Source organism: Acomys minous (genome assembly GCF_964271855.1).
Source record: "Acomys minous genome assembly, chromosome: 6".
Taxonomy (NCBI): domain Eukaryota; kingdom Metazoa; phylum Chordata; class Mammalia; order Rodentia; family Muridae; genus Acomys; species Acomys minous.
The window spans coordinates 94,904,401-94,920,311 of NC_140487.1; the positions used below are offsets into that span (position 1 = coordinate 94,904,401).

At 45.7% G+C, this 15,911-nt stretch overlaps 1 protein-coding gene across 8 annotated transcripts in view; it reads left to right on the plus strand.

The window, feature by feature from the left end:
• Positions 1-15,911, plus strand: part of ERI3 (ERI1 exoribonuclease family member 3) — a 129,827-nt gene that overhangs the window by 9,381 nt on the left and 104,535 nt on the right. For 3 of the 8 annotated variants that reach the window (XM_084786639.1, XM_084786638.1, XM_084786636.1), the window contains exon 3: positions 5,598-5,875. The exons of 3 other annotated variants lie outside the window; for them this stretch is intronic. In XM_084786639.1, the coding sequence (XP_084642765.1) occupies positions 5,621-5,875 (255 nt within the window). In that variant the 5' untranslated portion in view covers positions 5,598-5,620. The remainder of the gene's footprint in view (positions 1-5,597; positions 5,876-15,911) is intronic. 2 more of the 8 variants (XM_084786640.1, XM_084786637.1) reach the window with 1 other exon arrangement.

Genomic DNA, 15,911 nt, shown 5'->3' on the forward strand with positions numbered 1-15,911 from the left:
CCCTGGTGGTCCAGGTTCTGGACTCAGTTAGACTCAGTTCCTGCCTCTAGTACCTTTGAGTTTCTTTGGAACATAATCCTGCCTCCTAGTCTGGTTTTTAATGGTGTGCATTGGGTCCAGAGATGGCATTGACCTGTTTGTCCCCAGAGCTCTCAAGTCTGTGTGGCTGGGGAGGTGGAGTGTCAGGAGACCACATGTTTCCTGGTGGGCTCCTCAGCTTGTCCTATCTCTGAAGCTCCCCCAGCCAGTGTATGTGGATGTTGAAGGATGACCCCCTCCCTCCCTCCCTTCCCTTTGCAGTAATGGAGGCTATAAAATGTCTATTTACCCAAGACACCAGAACGACTCCTCTGTGGTTCCACTAATCTGGTGATTTGGTGCTTCTTTGGTCTCTCAGGTAAATACAGATTGAGTCTTTTTATAAAGGCATATTATTTCCCTCATTAAATGTGTGTCTTGGCACATGTGTTATTTACCTGATAGACAGTAATGGCTGCAGAGGAACCATTGGTGTCTGTTGTGTAAACACTCTGCACAGAGGCCGTCCTCCAGGGGCCGAGGCACAGGCCTGTTTCTCCACATCGGGCTGGCCTCAGGGCAGTCCCTATTTACCCCTCCCTGTCCCCATTGGGGAGCTGATCCCTTCATTTTGAGATGAAAGTCATTAATTTTTTTCTTTTGCTATAGCAGGCTTACTTGTTTTTAATTTGCTATAGGGAAAAGATGTTTGAGAATAAATGTGACTAAATCTTGGCCTCTGATAAGAAAAAATGTTATTCAGAAATAAAGAGAATCATAAATTGAGTTCTTTCCCTCAACCAGATGCCAAAGTCCGAGTTGATGTTGGAGCTGTAGACTTAAATTCTGCACACTTGTGACTAAAGTATAAAGATATCAATGGAAAAGAAATCCCCACGCTGCTAGCAGATGCAAGAGCAGGCGGGGTGCCATTCCAGGAAATATGGGGGTGTTTCTGAGAGGGCTGTGTAAGGCCGGCGAGGCAGTTAAAGGGCACCGAGTGGTGCCTTTTCCAGTGGGGACTCAGTGGCATTAAGGGCCAAGATGTGATGCAGTGAGGGCTGTCCCCGCCCCTTTGGTCTTGCTGCTAGAGGAGGTCATGCAGCCTGCCTTCTGTAGGCACTGTGAGAAGATCTCTTTCCAATGCTCTGTTTTGGTTTTAAAACTACATTACACATGGATTTTATTTATTTAACTTACAGTGCTGGGGATTGAACCCAGGGCCTCCTGCATGGTAGGCAGGTACCCTATCGCAGAGCTATACTCTCAGCCTTACACCTGGATTTTTAAGAATATTATTAAAAAGTTTGAAACAACCCAAATTTACATAAAAATCAGAAGTTTAGTACAAAAATTTCTTTTCTGAACCATTTGAGGATTAAGGTCCTGAACTAATGTTCCATTATTAAGGGTACTTGATGTGTATTTTCTATAAGCAGGACCTTTCTTACCTAACTACGCTATAACTATCAAAATGAGATAATTAACATGGATATGTTAACCCCTATCTAGTCCACAAATCACATTCAAGTTTTGTTAATTGTCCGAGGAATGTTCTTTCTAGCAAAAGGAGATGGTGGATGACTGTGCTTGCATTTACTTATCAAGCCTGTAGTCTCCTTTAGACTTTCCTCAGTAAATTTTCCTTGACGCTGATGACTTAGATACTTTTGAGGATGGTAGGCTGGTTATTGTGTAGATTGTTACTCTGTTAGGGTTTGTCTGGTACTTGCTTACAGGTAGCCTCATATCATGCCTCCTCCCCAGGAATATCACAAATGATCCTCTGTTCTCATCATAGCCTGTCAAGGGGCATGTGCTTTTGATTGATCCCATTATTGATGCTTTTTTTGTTTGTTTGTTTGTTTGGAGGAGGGAAGCAAGGTTTCACCATGTAGCTCTGGCTGACCTGGAGCTCACTCTGTACACCAGGTTGGGCTTGTATTACTGTCTCAGCTTCCCAGAGTGCTAGGATTAAAGATGTGTGCCACCAGTTCTAGCAATGGTGTTTGTTTGTTTATCTATCTATCTATCTATCTATCTATCTATTTATTTTAGACAGGGTTTCTCTGTGTAGCCTTGGCTGTCCTGGACTCACTTTTTAGACCAGGCTAGCCTTGAACTCTCAGAGATCAGCCTGCCTCTACCTCCCGAGTGCTGGGATTAAAGGCGTGCGCCACCACTGCCTGCCTTAATGGTGTTTATTCTTAACCAGTTGTGTAAGATGATGTCTGCTCATCTTTTCTATCATAAAATTACTTCTTGTAGTAACTAATAAGAGTTCTATGAAGAAATACATTGAAACCATGTTTTATCCCTCCATAGGTTTTAGTGTATTTATTAAATCTTTATGGATTCATGGTTCCAAGCTTAGTCATTGCATCATAATCCACCACCATCTTTCTTGACCAGCAGTCCCTTCCAGGTGGCTTTTGAGTCCCTTTGATTTGTTTCTATTATTCTTTGAGCATTCCCTTCCTTTCTTGCAGGACATCTTAGGCCCATCTTGTAATTTTCTTGCCATTTCTCCAAGGAGAATAGTGGTATTTGGAAAGCATTGTGTGCTAGGTGTGGTCAGTGCTAGAGTCTCTCTCTCTCTCTCTCTCTCTCTCTCTCTCTCTCTCTCTCTCTCTCTCTCTCTCGGTGTAATCATACTTTTATTCGTATCTATATTTATGTATCTATATCCACTATGTCTTTACCAGAAATCATGATTCTTACTGCCAACTCCTAAGAACAACAACACAGATTTAATTTTAATTTTATTTTTTTTAGTAGTGAGCTGTTATCTTTAATATATACACATTGCTCATCCTTTTTATGTGTAACTATTCTGTTGTTACTGGCTCTTTACCCCTCCCTCAGGAATACCTTTTTTTTTTTATCTTGTCCATGAATTTTATTGAGTTCCTTTTGGCATGAATGTCCTCTGTGCCTGCCCTAGGTTCTGACATGATATAGTATATCCTGCCACCTCTGCACGGGTACCCTTCTCACCTGCTTGGGCGCTCAGCCTTCATCGAGAGCCCTCTGTTTTACTCGACTCCAAGTGATAGAGATATTTGTCTTTTTTTTTTTTTTAACTGTATTTAATGGATTTAGCCTTGAAGTTTTTACAAAGGGAAGATGAAGCATTAACCACTGTCCTTTGACTTGATCTGAATTTGGTTGTTAGGAGGGCAGTATGGAAACCAGTTAGTGTTGACATGTGGAGGCCTGACCTCCTAATTCTATTTTATTATTTTTACATAGATGAGTGTTTTGCTTGCCTGCATGTATGTCTGTGCACGATGTGCATGCAGTGTCCACAGAAGCCAGAAGAGGGCATCCAGTCCCCTGGGACTGGAGCTACAGATGGTTGTGAGCTACCATATAGATGCTGGGAATCAAACTCAGGTGCCTGTACTCAGATGCTGAGCTGTCTCTCCAGTCCCTGATTCTATTCTTAAGATTTGTTTCAAGTGGTTCTTCTTGATTTGTATGGAATCAGGTGAGAAAACAGCCTGTAAGTAAGGAGGCCCTGTCGCTATCAGTGTGTTGTCCAGGGGACGAGCTAGGCTAAGTATACTGTGCCCTTTGGGAGGCCTAGAGAATCAGAGGGGTGCAGGAGACAACTCTGTAAGTGTTGTTAACTGAGCGAAGAGCCAGTTTCATAGTTGTGGTACTGATAGTAAGCTCATTCTTTCTGAGCCATTATGTGCTAGACACTGCTCTTGCACTTTCTGTTCCATCCTCACTTTAGAAGTAGTTGATATTGTTATTGTCACTGTATAGGCAGGGAATTGAAGAACAGAGCACGGCCATGGTGCCATGGCCAGTAAGTGCTGAAGTCAGAACACAGACTGGAAGTCCTTGTTAGGCAAGGCAGTTGCCTGTAGTATTTGGCAGACAGAGTCTAGTTGATTTATACACTATGTATAATGTAGACACATCAAGTGTTTCAGAAGTCTTTCTACCTGGGTCAGTTGGTCAGAGGAGGGTCCAGAGACTTTGCATCTAAACTAGATTGGGAATGGAGCCATTAGCATCCTGCTGCTGAAGTTCTCCCGGTGTGTTGAGGAGTGGGTGAGAGAATGGCTTATTTTGGGATTCTGGCTTTCAAAGGGACATTGGTCCTTTTTCCTTTCCAAAGATTACATAGTGAAACTCAAGCGTGCCTCTATTTTCCTGGGCTGGGAGGCTGTAAAGCAATGATAAAAACAAGTGCTATGCTTGTGTAGGATCCGTGAAGAATCCATTTCAGCCTTCACGAACTCTCCATGATATGTCATGTTTCAATAAAGATGTAGGATCCACACTAGTATGTATCCTAATAGACATGCAGGCAATAGACATGTAGCTTTGCTGTGTGTCACGAGAGAAGGAAGGGGAGGAAGTCATACTTGGCGTTGTACTCTTCTGTTCAGGTGATAGTGACCTCATTTTCCTGAGTGTGTGCCACATTTCAGAGGGCACTGTCCTTCTACCCTGCATGGGGAGGCAGTGTCTACTTGGGTAGTTAGTCAGTCAAGCCTTTGGCTCTGTTAGAATGTGACATTAGAAAGAATAAACGATGGCAATTTGTGTATTAAATGGTAAGATTTCTTGTTTGAGAAATAAAGTTGAGTGAAATTTGAGTGTTGGGTCTAACGTGAGGAAGGACACGTTTCTACATCTCTGCCTTGTTTCCCTTTCTCTCAGATCGGGTTATTTGTGAGTAAAACTCAGGCTTTGATTTTTTTATATTTAGTTAGCCCTCAGAGGAGAGGAGATATTGTGTGAATTTAAAGGGAAAATGTAAAGGAAAAATGATTCAGTTTTTTTTTTTCCTTTGCACATGTTCCCTTAGAAAACTTTACTAGACTTTTAGAAATACTCCCATTACCGCCACATCTGGGTTTTCTTTCTCCTTCCTATTTAAAGTCGTCCAGGGCCTCAGGAGAGAGTGAGGCCCAAGGCAGCAAATGAGGAGGCCTGAGGCTGTTGCCAGCTGTGCTCCCTCGCTCCCCAGGGCGCTGCTTATCAGGGTGGATTGGGAACCATCAGAAAGCGAGGAACAAAATTCCCTGGGATTGATTTTGTTGGTTTTCATGCCTTCTTGCTGAGAGAAGGTAGCGGGTATGTGTAGCTGTCAGGTCACAGGCAGGTGAGCCAGGGCCAGTGACGCGTAAGAGCCGAAGAGCGGCCAGGCAAGTGAGTCGCTTGGGCCTGCCCGATACTGCAGTTGGTCACCTCAAATTGCTTTGGGAATCCTTTGCTTCAAAATTAACTATTACCACCTGAGAGGTGACTGGAAGTCCTCTCTGCTGCTTTTGAGCTAGTGCTCCATTTTCAAATGGGGTTAGTTTTGTGTGTTGCTTTCTGGAAGACAGAGCTGTAGTAATAACCCTGTAGGTGCTGGTGTTGGGGTCTTAAACTTTAGCAGCGAAAACCATGATTTAGAAAAAAGGCCTGGAAACTGTGGGGAGTGGCTCAGGTCCCATGGATGTTCCTGAAGACTGGATAGAACCAGGCAACAGTGGGAGGGAAGTAACCCAGGCTCTCTGTTTTTGTTTTGTTGTTGTGTTGTTTTCTTTTTCTTTTAACTTTCCTCCCCTAAGTTTTAGATGCCTCTGGATGCTCAATGCTAGCACCTTTACAGACTGGAGCAGCTCGATTTTCTTCGTATTTACTTTCAAGAGCAAGGAAAGTGCTGGGCTCCCACTTGTTCTCTCCCTGTGGTGTTCCGGAGTTCTGCTCCATATCTACCAGAAAGCTGGCGGCCCACGGCTTTGGCGCGTCAATGGCGGCAATGGTGCCCTTTCCTCCCCAGAGGTATCACTACTTTTTAGTGCTGGACTTTGAGGCCACATGCGACAAGCCACAGATTCATCCTCAGGTAACTGTTGTATCATTGCTTCAGAAACGTTTGGGTGGGCAAGAGGGAGGGAGGAGAGTCTTGCTTCTCGGGACCTGGAGTTTTCTCATATCTTCTGGCTTTTAGTAACTCTTTGAAAAACTTCCTTCCAAGGCAGCTTGGTTACAAGTGTGCTAGGGCAAGGCAGAACTGCAAACCCGATATTCTCCTTAGTCTTAGCTTTTGGGAATCAAAATATTTCTTGCCCAGCCTTTCCCTTTCCTTTGGGTTCTGTTGTCCTTTCTCCTGGCGTTGTTATGTGTGTTTTGAAGAAGTGCTGTGGTGGTCAGCTCCTGGGGTGACCTTAACCTCCTGGTGTTGCCACTTCCACGCTGACTGTAGATAACCTGTCTCATCTGTAGAGTGTAGTAGAGGAGACAGTGTGTGACTAAGGTCACAGGCTACAGCAGAAGAAGCACTACAGTCCCCTTGGCTCCTTTGGCCTCTTTGCTCTGGCAGAAGCCAGCTACCACACTGCGAGGACAAACTGCACCAGAGACACACATGTACAGAAACTGCGCCTGGAATCCACCAGCCGGCATTCGCTTACCAGTCATGCTAGGGAGCTGTCTTGAAGTGACCTTGCCATCCTTAGCCAGGCCTTCTGCTGACCATAGCCCTAGTAGACATCTGCCATCAGCCCAGGAGAGACCCGAGCTCAGCCAGTACCCCTACCTTCCTGACTCAGCAGAGACCCGAGGTCAGCCAGTACCCCTACCTTCCTGACTCAGCAGAGACCCGAGGTCAGCCAGTACCCCTACCTTCCTGACTCAGCAGAGACCCGAGGTCAGCCAGTACCCCTACCTTCCTGACTCAGGAGAGACCCGAGGTCAGCCAGTACCCCTACCTTCCTGACTCAGGAGAGACCTGGGGTCAGCCAGTACCCCTACCTTCCTGACTCAGCAGAGACCCAAGGTCAGCCAGTACCCCTACCTTCCTGACTCAGCAGAGACCCTGAGGTCAGCCAGTACCCCTACCTTCCTGACTCAGCAGAGACCCTGAGGTCAGCCAGTACTCCTACCTTCCTGACTCAGCAGAGACCCGAGGTCAGCCAGTACCCCTACCTTCCTGACTCAGGAGAGACCCGAGGTCAGCCAGTACCCCTACCTTCCTGACTCAGGAACTGTGACAGAGAACAGTTGATTCTTAATGCTTCAAGTCACATATTTTGGGATACTTTTTGTTTTCTCATTGTATTGGCCAGGGTGTCCTTGAACTGGCTTAGTAGCCCAGGCTGGCTACACACTTGTCACCCTGTTGTCTCAGCCTACGGAGTGGTAGGATTACAGGTGTGTGCCTCTAATTGGTTGAGGATAACTTGTTACGTAGCATTAGATAATCTGAACAGATGCCCCTGTTAGTCTGTTGGAAAGGAGGCTTTCTTTGCTTTTCTTCCTTAGTTACCACTATACAAAGACTCTTTATGTTTTAATAATAAAATATAACTGATAAAAAAAATTGAGCCTACAGCAGTGTGTCTAGCAGTCTTGGGCTGGTAGCAGAGAAGTGCCTGTGCTGACGTGTGAGGGAGTGGTCGGGAGCCAGCGTGTAGTCGCTAGTGTGCAGACTCAGGTGTATCGTGTAGTCACTAGTGTACAGACTCAGGTGTATCGTGTAGTCACTAGTGTGCAGACTCAGGTGTATGTGGCTCTGGGATGGCAACTCCTGCAAGGCCTAGGTTATGTGCAGTTTTGGAATATGCAGACCTTTTTTTTTTTTGAGACAGGGTTTCTCTGTGTAGAGTTGGCTGTCCTAGACTCACTTTGTAGACCAGTCTGGCCTTGAACTCACAGCGTTCCGCCTGCCTCTGCCTCCCAAGTGCTGAGATTAAAGGCGTGCGCCACCACACCCAGTGGAATATGCAGACCTATTGCTTTGGTGAGAGTAGCTTTGATTAGGAGGCCAGAGGGGAGAAGACCTCGCCATTGGGAGTTGGGAGGCAGGGGACCACTGGGGACCACAAAAATATGTTTCTTTTTTCTTTTTCTTTTTCTTTTCTTTCTTTCTTTTTTTTTTTTTTTTTTTTTTTTTTTGGTTTTTCGAGACAAGGTTTCTCTGTGTTAGCCTTGGCTGTCCTGGACTCACTTTGTAGACCAGGCTGGCCTTGAACTCACAGTTATCCACCTGCCTCTGCCTCCCGAGTGCTGGGATTACAGACGTGCGCCACCACACCCAGCTTTTGTCTTCATTTCTTATGGTTAGCTTTTCCTAGAGGGATATATCTGTAGAACGTAGGCTGTTTTTACCTGTCCAGATACCACACTGCTCTTCATTTCCTCTTTCTTGTTCTCTGTTAAAGTAGAAGCTTGCCTCTGGGGTGTTGGAATCAGGCCTGCTAGACAAGGACAGGGCCCCAAGGGAGGACACTTTAGATAGAAGGGAGTGTTTCTTGGGAGCTGCCCAAGTTATACTTGCTTTCTGCCTTCTGCTCCTGCCAGTGCGGGGAGATGAGTGGTTGGATGGGAATTCCAGTTGTGGAATCTTTGAGTTGAGAACCAGGATCCACATCCTAAGTCTCCATATTATTTCCCTTACAGATTAAGTTTCAGTGCCTGAATAAGCCCTCATGGGGCATGACTCTAAATCTAAGACCCTCTATTGTGCATGCCCCACCTTTGTTTGCCCCATAATTGCCTGACAGTCCCTCCTAGCCCGCACTGCTCCCTGGGACATGCTTACATGTGTGCACTCCTTAGCTTTCCACTTGGACTGCACGGTCCCTGCTTACATAGCTCTGTCCGCCTGTCCTGAGGAAGATCTTGCCAGACTTCTTGAAGGTGGAACCTGACTTATAGCTCAGTTGGCTGCTCTTTCAAGGGTCTGTCTGTCTGTCTGTCTGTCTGTCTATTGTTACACAGATATTACACAGCAGGGATTTAAATCATCTATGTTACTGACTTGCTTCCCAGACTTAGGTGGGCACCAAGGTTTCTCATGACCCACACTGAGGTAGACCTGATGCTGTTTACGAGGATCAGTGGACCCTGATGGTGGGGTTCCCAGGGCTCTGAGGGTGGGTCACTAGCTAAGCACTAGCTGTTGCTTTGGAGAACTTGGAGAGAGGCATTTGCTGTCTTGCTTATCTTTAAGAGAGGAATACGAATGATCTTGGAAATTACAGACCCGTTAGTTTACTGTGATTCCAGACAAGATACTCGACCTGGTCGTCACATAATCAATCAGCAAACAGCTAGAAGAATGTGGGATCCTGAGTAATAACTTACATGGGTTTGTGAAGAAGAGCAAATCCTGTCAGATCAACCTAACTTCTCCCTGTGACACAGTGATGGATTTGAGTGGATCTAGGGAAAGTGATAAATGTCATGCATCTCAACTTCATTTAGCCTCTGCGAGACTCCCATCAACAGGACTATCCCTAGACCTTCCCAAGAAACGGATGGGGAGCCCAAGACCTGTCATTAAAGCACCACCCCTTATGGGGGAAGGAGAGTCTTAAAGGCTTCTGAGTACCAAGATCCTGATAGAATTCAGAGGAAACTTGGAGAATGGATGAGAGAAGTTTTCAGACCCAGATATGCGATGGTCATAGGTCAGGTTCGCATCAGAGCCCCTGCTGCCAGGAACTCCATTTAGCAGGGGAAGTGAGGAAACTGGAAAAGCTTGTGGTGGTGGAACAAAAGTGACACCAGGCACAAAGCACACCTAATAAGAAGGAAAAAAAATGAAAGATAATTTTGGCCACTAGTTTCTTGTCGTCTTAAATGTGATAATATCTTGCTCTCTATCTTAACAATGGCCAATCACTCTGCACAGATTGAGGTGGAAACAGGGAAGATGAGATAGTAGGAGGAAGGAACTTCAGGAGAAGCGGGAGAATCATGACCCTGTAACACGCCTTAGAGTGGGAGGTGGCTGCTCCGTGACAAGCTTTAGATGGAAGCCTGCATGTCCTGGGGCTGGGGCTGGGGCTGGGGCTGGGGCTGGGGCTGGGGCTGGGGCTGAGTGGAGAGCCAGCACCTCCCCATGGGCTCTTTTGCTTTCAGCACCCAATGTCTCTGCGTAGCTCACTTTGACTCTGAAATTTAGAGCGTGCCATACCTTGTAGGTGTGTGAGGCAGGAACAGGTTTTGGCCCAGGAAAGGCCTGTTGTTTGGAGACTTGGTGTGCAGTTTTTTTCTCTCATCTGTCTCTCATTTTCAAAAGTCTCTGAGTCAGCTTGTTGAGACTATCTTAAAGGAATGCCTCTATGAGGAACTAGCAGGTGTATGCTCTGTTGTACTTTGATATGTAACAATATTGGTTATAAATACAGTAAAGCATCTGGCATTCCCCATTTGTCATCATTTTTTTGCTGTTTAGTATTTTGTTCAGCTAAGTAAAACTGGAGTGGTTGGTTTGCCAGTATTAGGTTTTCTGTACTCATTTTATTTAACATGTTTCTATTCAGATTAACATGATAAGTATTTATTTAACATGAGACTTTTTCCATTGAAAACATTTTTTCTCTTAAATGTTAATTTAGGTGATTTAAAGTATTTTAGAGGCTCTGAGTTTCAGAATTGTGGTTCCTTTCTCATCTTAGGAATTGTGTTTTGATACAGAAGTAGATTTTCATCTTGTTTAAGGGAACAGTGGCTCCTTTGTCCTCAGTAGCAGGAGTTTGCTTTGCTCATTTGGTGTGGATGTGCATGATGTGATGGTTGTTGTGACCCTGGGGCCCAGAGAGCAGCCTGAAAGCTTTGGTGGCTCTTTAATTGTGCATCTTTAACCTCGGGGCAAGTTCTCTCACCACCTCAGTGTTCAGAGGAGACCAAAGCCAATGTAAGTGAGGAGAATGAGGTACAGGCCACAGCTGTGGGGAGGAGAAAGTAACCTCAGCTGTCTGCGAGGCTGGGGCGGGAGGGATGCTTCCGCTCTGTCTGTGAGGCTGAAGTCCTGGCTGCTGCCTCCATCAGTCCCCTTGGTCTCTGGGCAGTCTTTTCTCTCTCTGCTTCAGAGCAGTCCTGCCTACTGTCCCTTCTCCATATTTATTGTCTCCCATAGTGTTGGGGACAGTGACCTTGGGTTTGCCCCAGCCTTGGAGAGATTACATCTGCATTTGAGTTAAAATTGTGACTAAAGGAGTTTCTCTTCTGTAGAAAAGTGTGCAGATGTTGGGTTAATTTTGGAGACGGGGGACAGGGTTGATGGTGACTGAGGACTAGGATTAATACAGAAGAAAGGCATTTGAAGGATTTCAGTATGACCTAAAACTGGCACCGTGGTCTTTTGTGAAAGAGATGTTTTGGAAAAGTTTATAGAAATTGGTAAAGATCACTATAAATCAAAATAAATCAAACTATTGATTACCTTTCTTGTCCCTTGAAGGCTAAAACACAGCCCCCTACCCCCCAAGTATTGCTCTTTGCTTCATAATTGCTTTCTTGTTTTCTGTTTTTTGGTTCCTGCAGTCTCTTAAGTGGTTGAAACGAAGGTACCCTGTAGAAAAGAACCATCTTCCCCTCCCTTCCTATTAGTTTGCTGCTTCTCCAAGTGGGAGGGACTAGGCCCCACTTTTTAGCAGGACTCAGTTGTTAGGATTATGTTCCCTCTGTCTTCAGCTGCAGTCAGCCTGTACTTTTTTTTCTGTATAAACAGGCGAAGACGCTGATGCTATTCTAAACTGGGAAATGAAATGCAAAACCGACGTTAATGTAACATTATGGTTGAGATTAAATGCACCAAAATCAGGAAATTCAAAGTTATGCTTCCCCCAGCAACTATAACTCAGCCTCATCTGGCATGTGTAGTATTTTGTGTTAGTGTGGATGGTGTTATATGTTAAGACATTAAAGTTAACACCATAAGCAGAGCACAAAATGCTTGAGGGGGCTGAGTTATGACGACTCTGTGAGCTGTAAGTGTTCTTGCACCGGCTCCTGACTCCTAGAATAATTTTCTTCTCTGCCCATCAGACCAATTATTGCCTTTCTTTTCAGTTATATTTCTGCTTTAACACATCTCCTTTTCCAGGGTCACTATAGATGAATTCCACTATTGGTGGCCAGTAATTGTAGGGGGAATGGGGTGGCCCACTAGACCCTTTTGTCCTTTTGTCACTGCTTCCATAAAAGTGGTACACCCTCCCCTCACCCCAATCAGGCTGTTGTTTCCTTGTGGTCCCCTTTAGAGATGGGCTTCATCCTGACTCCCTGTGGCTCCTCACTAGTGCTCCCTGAAGGGGACAAGCTGCACTGTGTCTTGGCTGTGCTGTAACTCCATGGCAAAGCCAAGGGCCCTTTTTTCTTTAGAGCAGACATAACGATGTAGAAGTAAAATATACATTTCAGGAATGAAGCACTGATGCATGGGGGTGCTGCCTTGTGTGGTTAGCATAGCAGAGACACGATGGACATGGGTTTATTTGCTCTGTTCAGATTGCTTCTCCACCTTCCCCAGGGTTTATACCTTTAAGCTGCCATGATGTGTAGTTAAGCTGTGGAGTTGCCTGGGGGTGGAACCAGGAATTTTCCTTGGGGAGTGCTGGGTCATTGGTAACAAAATCACCACATAATTTAGTGCGAATCAGGAAGCATCCCCCCCAGCCTCTTATTATCCTGGTGGTCTCCCCAGGGCTGAGACAGCTGTTGGAATGCAGATTTGTTAGGCACTGGGCTAAGTTAGGTGGTAGGGAAGAGCTCCAAAGAATAGGAGCATTGACAACATAGGGAACGAAACCAGGGTCTATAAAGTCACAGTGACACTGAGCCGCCTTTTAGGGTTTTTGTTGGACGTGACAAAACTAGCTAAGTCAGCAAAGGAATGGGGAGGAACCACCTTGGAGGCAACGGCAAGCCTCTTTTGATCTTTGCCTAGCAACTGCTGGAATAAAAGCCAATAAGAACTAGTCCTTACCCTCAAGGAGCTGAGTCCAGGAGAGCGGGTGTATATGGTCACCAGCAGGCAATACACCATCACTGCAGGAGAGCATGGTGCAGTGGGGATAGCCGATGGGCCGGCTGCATACTCGGCAGTGTGCAGGAGGGGCGAACAGGCTTTTTACTATGAGAAATTTAGAAGGCCCAAAGGGCCACATAGGCCTGAGGCCTCATTACTGTTACAACAGGGACTTAAAAAACAAAACAAAACAAAACAAAACACCAAACAAACCAACCCCACTCCCCCACCCCCAAAAAAGCAAAAAGCAAAACCCAGAGGGTTTTAACAGAAGAAGAAGGCTTAGTTCTGGGAGAGGGGAAAGCCTAGATCTTAGGCTAATTTTCAGAATGTTGAAAATGAGTGAGAGCAGGTGATGGATAGTTCACAGTGAGTTAGTTGGATTATTTATATCACTTACGTATTTCTCACATTCGAGTTAGAAGGTTCCTACTACATGCTTATGCGTGAGAGTACAAAGTCTGAAAGAGGCTTAGGAATTTGAACCAAGAAGGTCAAAGTGGGAAAAATTAAGAGTTTTTGTTGGATGTGACAAAATGGACTAAGTCAACAAAGGACTGATGGTGAGAGGGTCAGAGCTCAAGAGCTGAGGCCTGCGGCACTGTCAGGGAGGCTGTGCTGGCACGTCAGCTGTCACTGAAGGTGGCAGTTGGGTGGAATGCTGGATCTCAAGGGAGCGGCAAGCCACCTTAGAGTACATCGCTTCAAGGACTAGGACTTTGGGTTTGGATCTGCTAGAGCACACCTTATACAGGCAGGGAGGGCTAGACCCCTCAGGTAGAAATATGGCTGCCTGGCTAGTTAGCATTGAGAGGAGTGTGAAAGGGTTCACAAAGAGGAGCTGGGGGAATTAGAAGTCTGGCAAGCACAAGGGAAAGGGTCGGGTCAGGGTGTCAGCTGAGGGTGCTCAGGGGGAGTGTGCAGGGTTTTTGTTTCCCTGCTCCATCCTGTCATGTTTTTCCTCTCCCCTGTATCGATTACATTTCTTCTTCAGACTCATCTCAGTCATTTGACATGAGGAAACTGATATTAGGAGATTCTCTCTTCACTGTGTCTTGTTGGGAAAAAGGATTCTGCATCATTTTGATTAAGATGCCATTGAGATGATTATTTTTTATCCTTTTATCCTGGGTGTTCACAATACTAAAAAGCCTGCCCCCGCAGTGTTACATTTATGTGATGAGTTCTGAGCTCTAGCTGTAAAAATTGGGCCATAGCCTAAAAGCCCATGCTGAGAGCTCCTAGATTGACATTAGTGGCTCCCTTCCCCCAAGGCTGGCAGCCTCCAGCAGAGTGGCGAGCAGGCCATGAGAGAGTCAGAAAGGAGCCTCTGCAGGGAGAGACAAACACCCTGGGATCTTTGGTAGTGAAGAAGAGCAGCCTTGCATGGTCTGCTATCCCAGATGACACAGTTGGTCAGTGGGATGGAAGCCAGGCTTTGGTTAGCAGAACATGAGTGCCTCTGCTTTTCCTCTGGGGGCTGTGGCCACTGTCTAGTCCTGGGGAGCCCATCCCAGCTGAGCTCACCTGGGGGCTATACTGTGGCAGGAGTGCTTGTTTGGAAAGCTACAGGTAAAGAGTCCATAGTGCAAACTGGACATAGTGGCACACACCTTTAATCCCAGCACTCAGAAGGCAGAGGCAGGTGGATCTCTGTGAGTTTAAGGCCAACCTGGTCTACTTAGTATCTCAGAACAGTAAGGACTACATAGTGGACCCTATCTCAGAAATAACAAAAACAAAACAAAAATAAAGACCAAAAAAGTCCATAATGCAGTGTGCATGGGGAGATTGAAAGCGAAGTTAGTAAATCAGAGGTGGAAGGTAACAAGGTATTATTGAATGAAAGGGCAAACAGAATGGGCAGCGACAGTCTTATGGGAATGAAAGAAAGATGTCCCATGGTTCTGAAAGTACATTACCTAAGGTAGGTGTTAGTAGCTGGGTTAGTGTGTTGATGGTAGACACGGAGAGAGCTTAGGTGCTATAGCCCTCAGCTGTGCTGGGTAAGACACAAGCCTGAGAACCGTGCTCTCTCATAGCTCCCAACTCCATTGGATTCTAGCTCCCTGGGAGTTGTGCTAAGTGATTTGGTAAGGAACAGAGGATACAATCTTAGGTGTCATAAATGGGGACTCTGAGTTAAAGATCCACATCAAGAACAAACAAGGACAACAGCTACAGGTAAGGTAGGTGGCTGTCCCTGACATATATTTGAGGCACTGTTTGACATTAATCTAAAGGAGGTAGCTAGTAGTGATAACTTCTATTCCCCCAAGTCATTATAAGACCTAGAGCTCTGAGTTGATCTTGTCCCGCTGTAGTTGAGGTACTTCTGCCGAGCGCCAGCAGCATTGGAAAGCCGACTGGTGAGCTGAGAGGGATGGATAGAGTAGAGGCAAGCACATGTGCTGTTTGGGCGAGGTCTTTCACTGGGAAAGTTGCATGACTAGTGATCTGAGACCCACAGCATCCACGCCATCTGTGAGCTTGTTAGAAATGGAGCGTCAACCCACACAGCGCTAAGCAGCTTGGAGGTTTATAAGACCTCAGACACTTGACTCTGAGGAGAATCTCTACAGTTTGGACCAGAGGTTTTCAAACTACAGTGAGTGTCAGAATCAGCTGGGTGGCTGCTTAAAGCCAGGGTGGCTGGCCCCAAGACCAGGGATGTGGGCTCACAGCATCTGTGGTAAAAGCTAGACATTTGCTATATTTCTCTAAATCAGCAGTTCTCAACCTGTGGGTCATGATCCCTTTGGGGGTCAAAAGACCCCTTCACAGAGGTCACCTAAAGACCATTGGAAAACGCGGATATTTACATTACAATTCACAATGGTAGCAAAATTACAGTTAGGAAGTAGCAAGGAAAATAATTTTATGGTTGGGGTCAAAAATCACTAATCTAAATAATTTTGTTCCCCATAAAGAAATAACAGAAAAAGCCCACAACTCTTTAACAAAGCAAGACGGAGGAAAGCATTCTGTTGTTGGTTAGGAAACTGACTCTACAAGGCACAGTGAAGTGCTCTTGGTGATTTTTGCTTGTTGGTAGTGCTGGAGTTTGAATGCAGAGGCTCAGCTAGGTGAGTGAGTGCTCCACCACTAAGCTACATTGCTA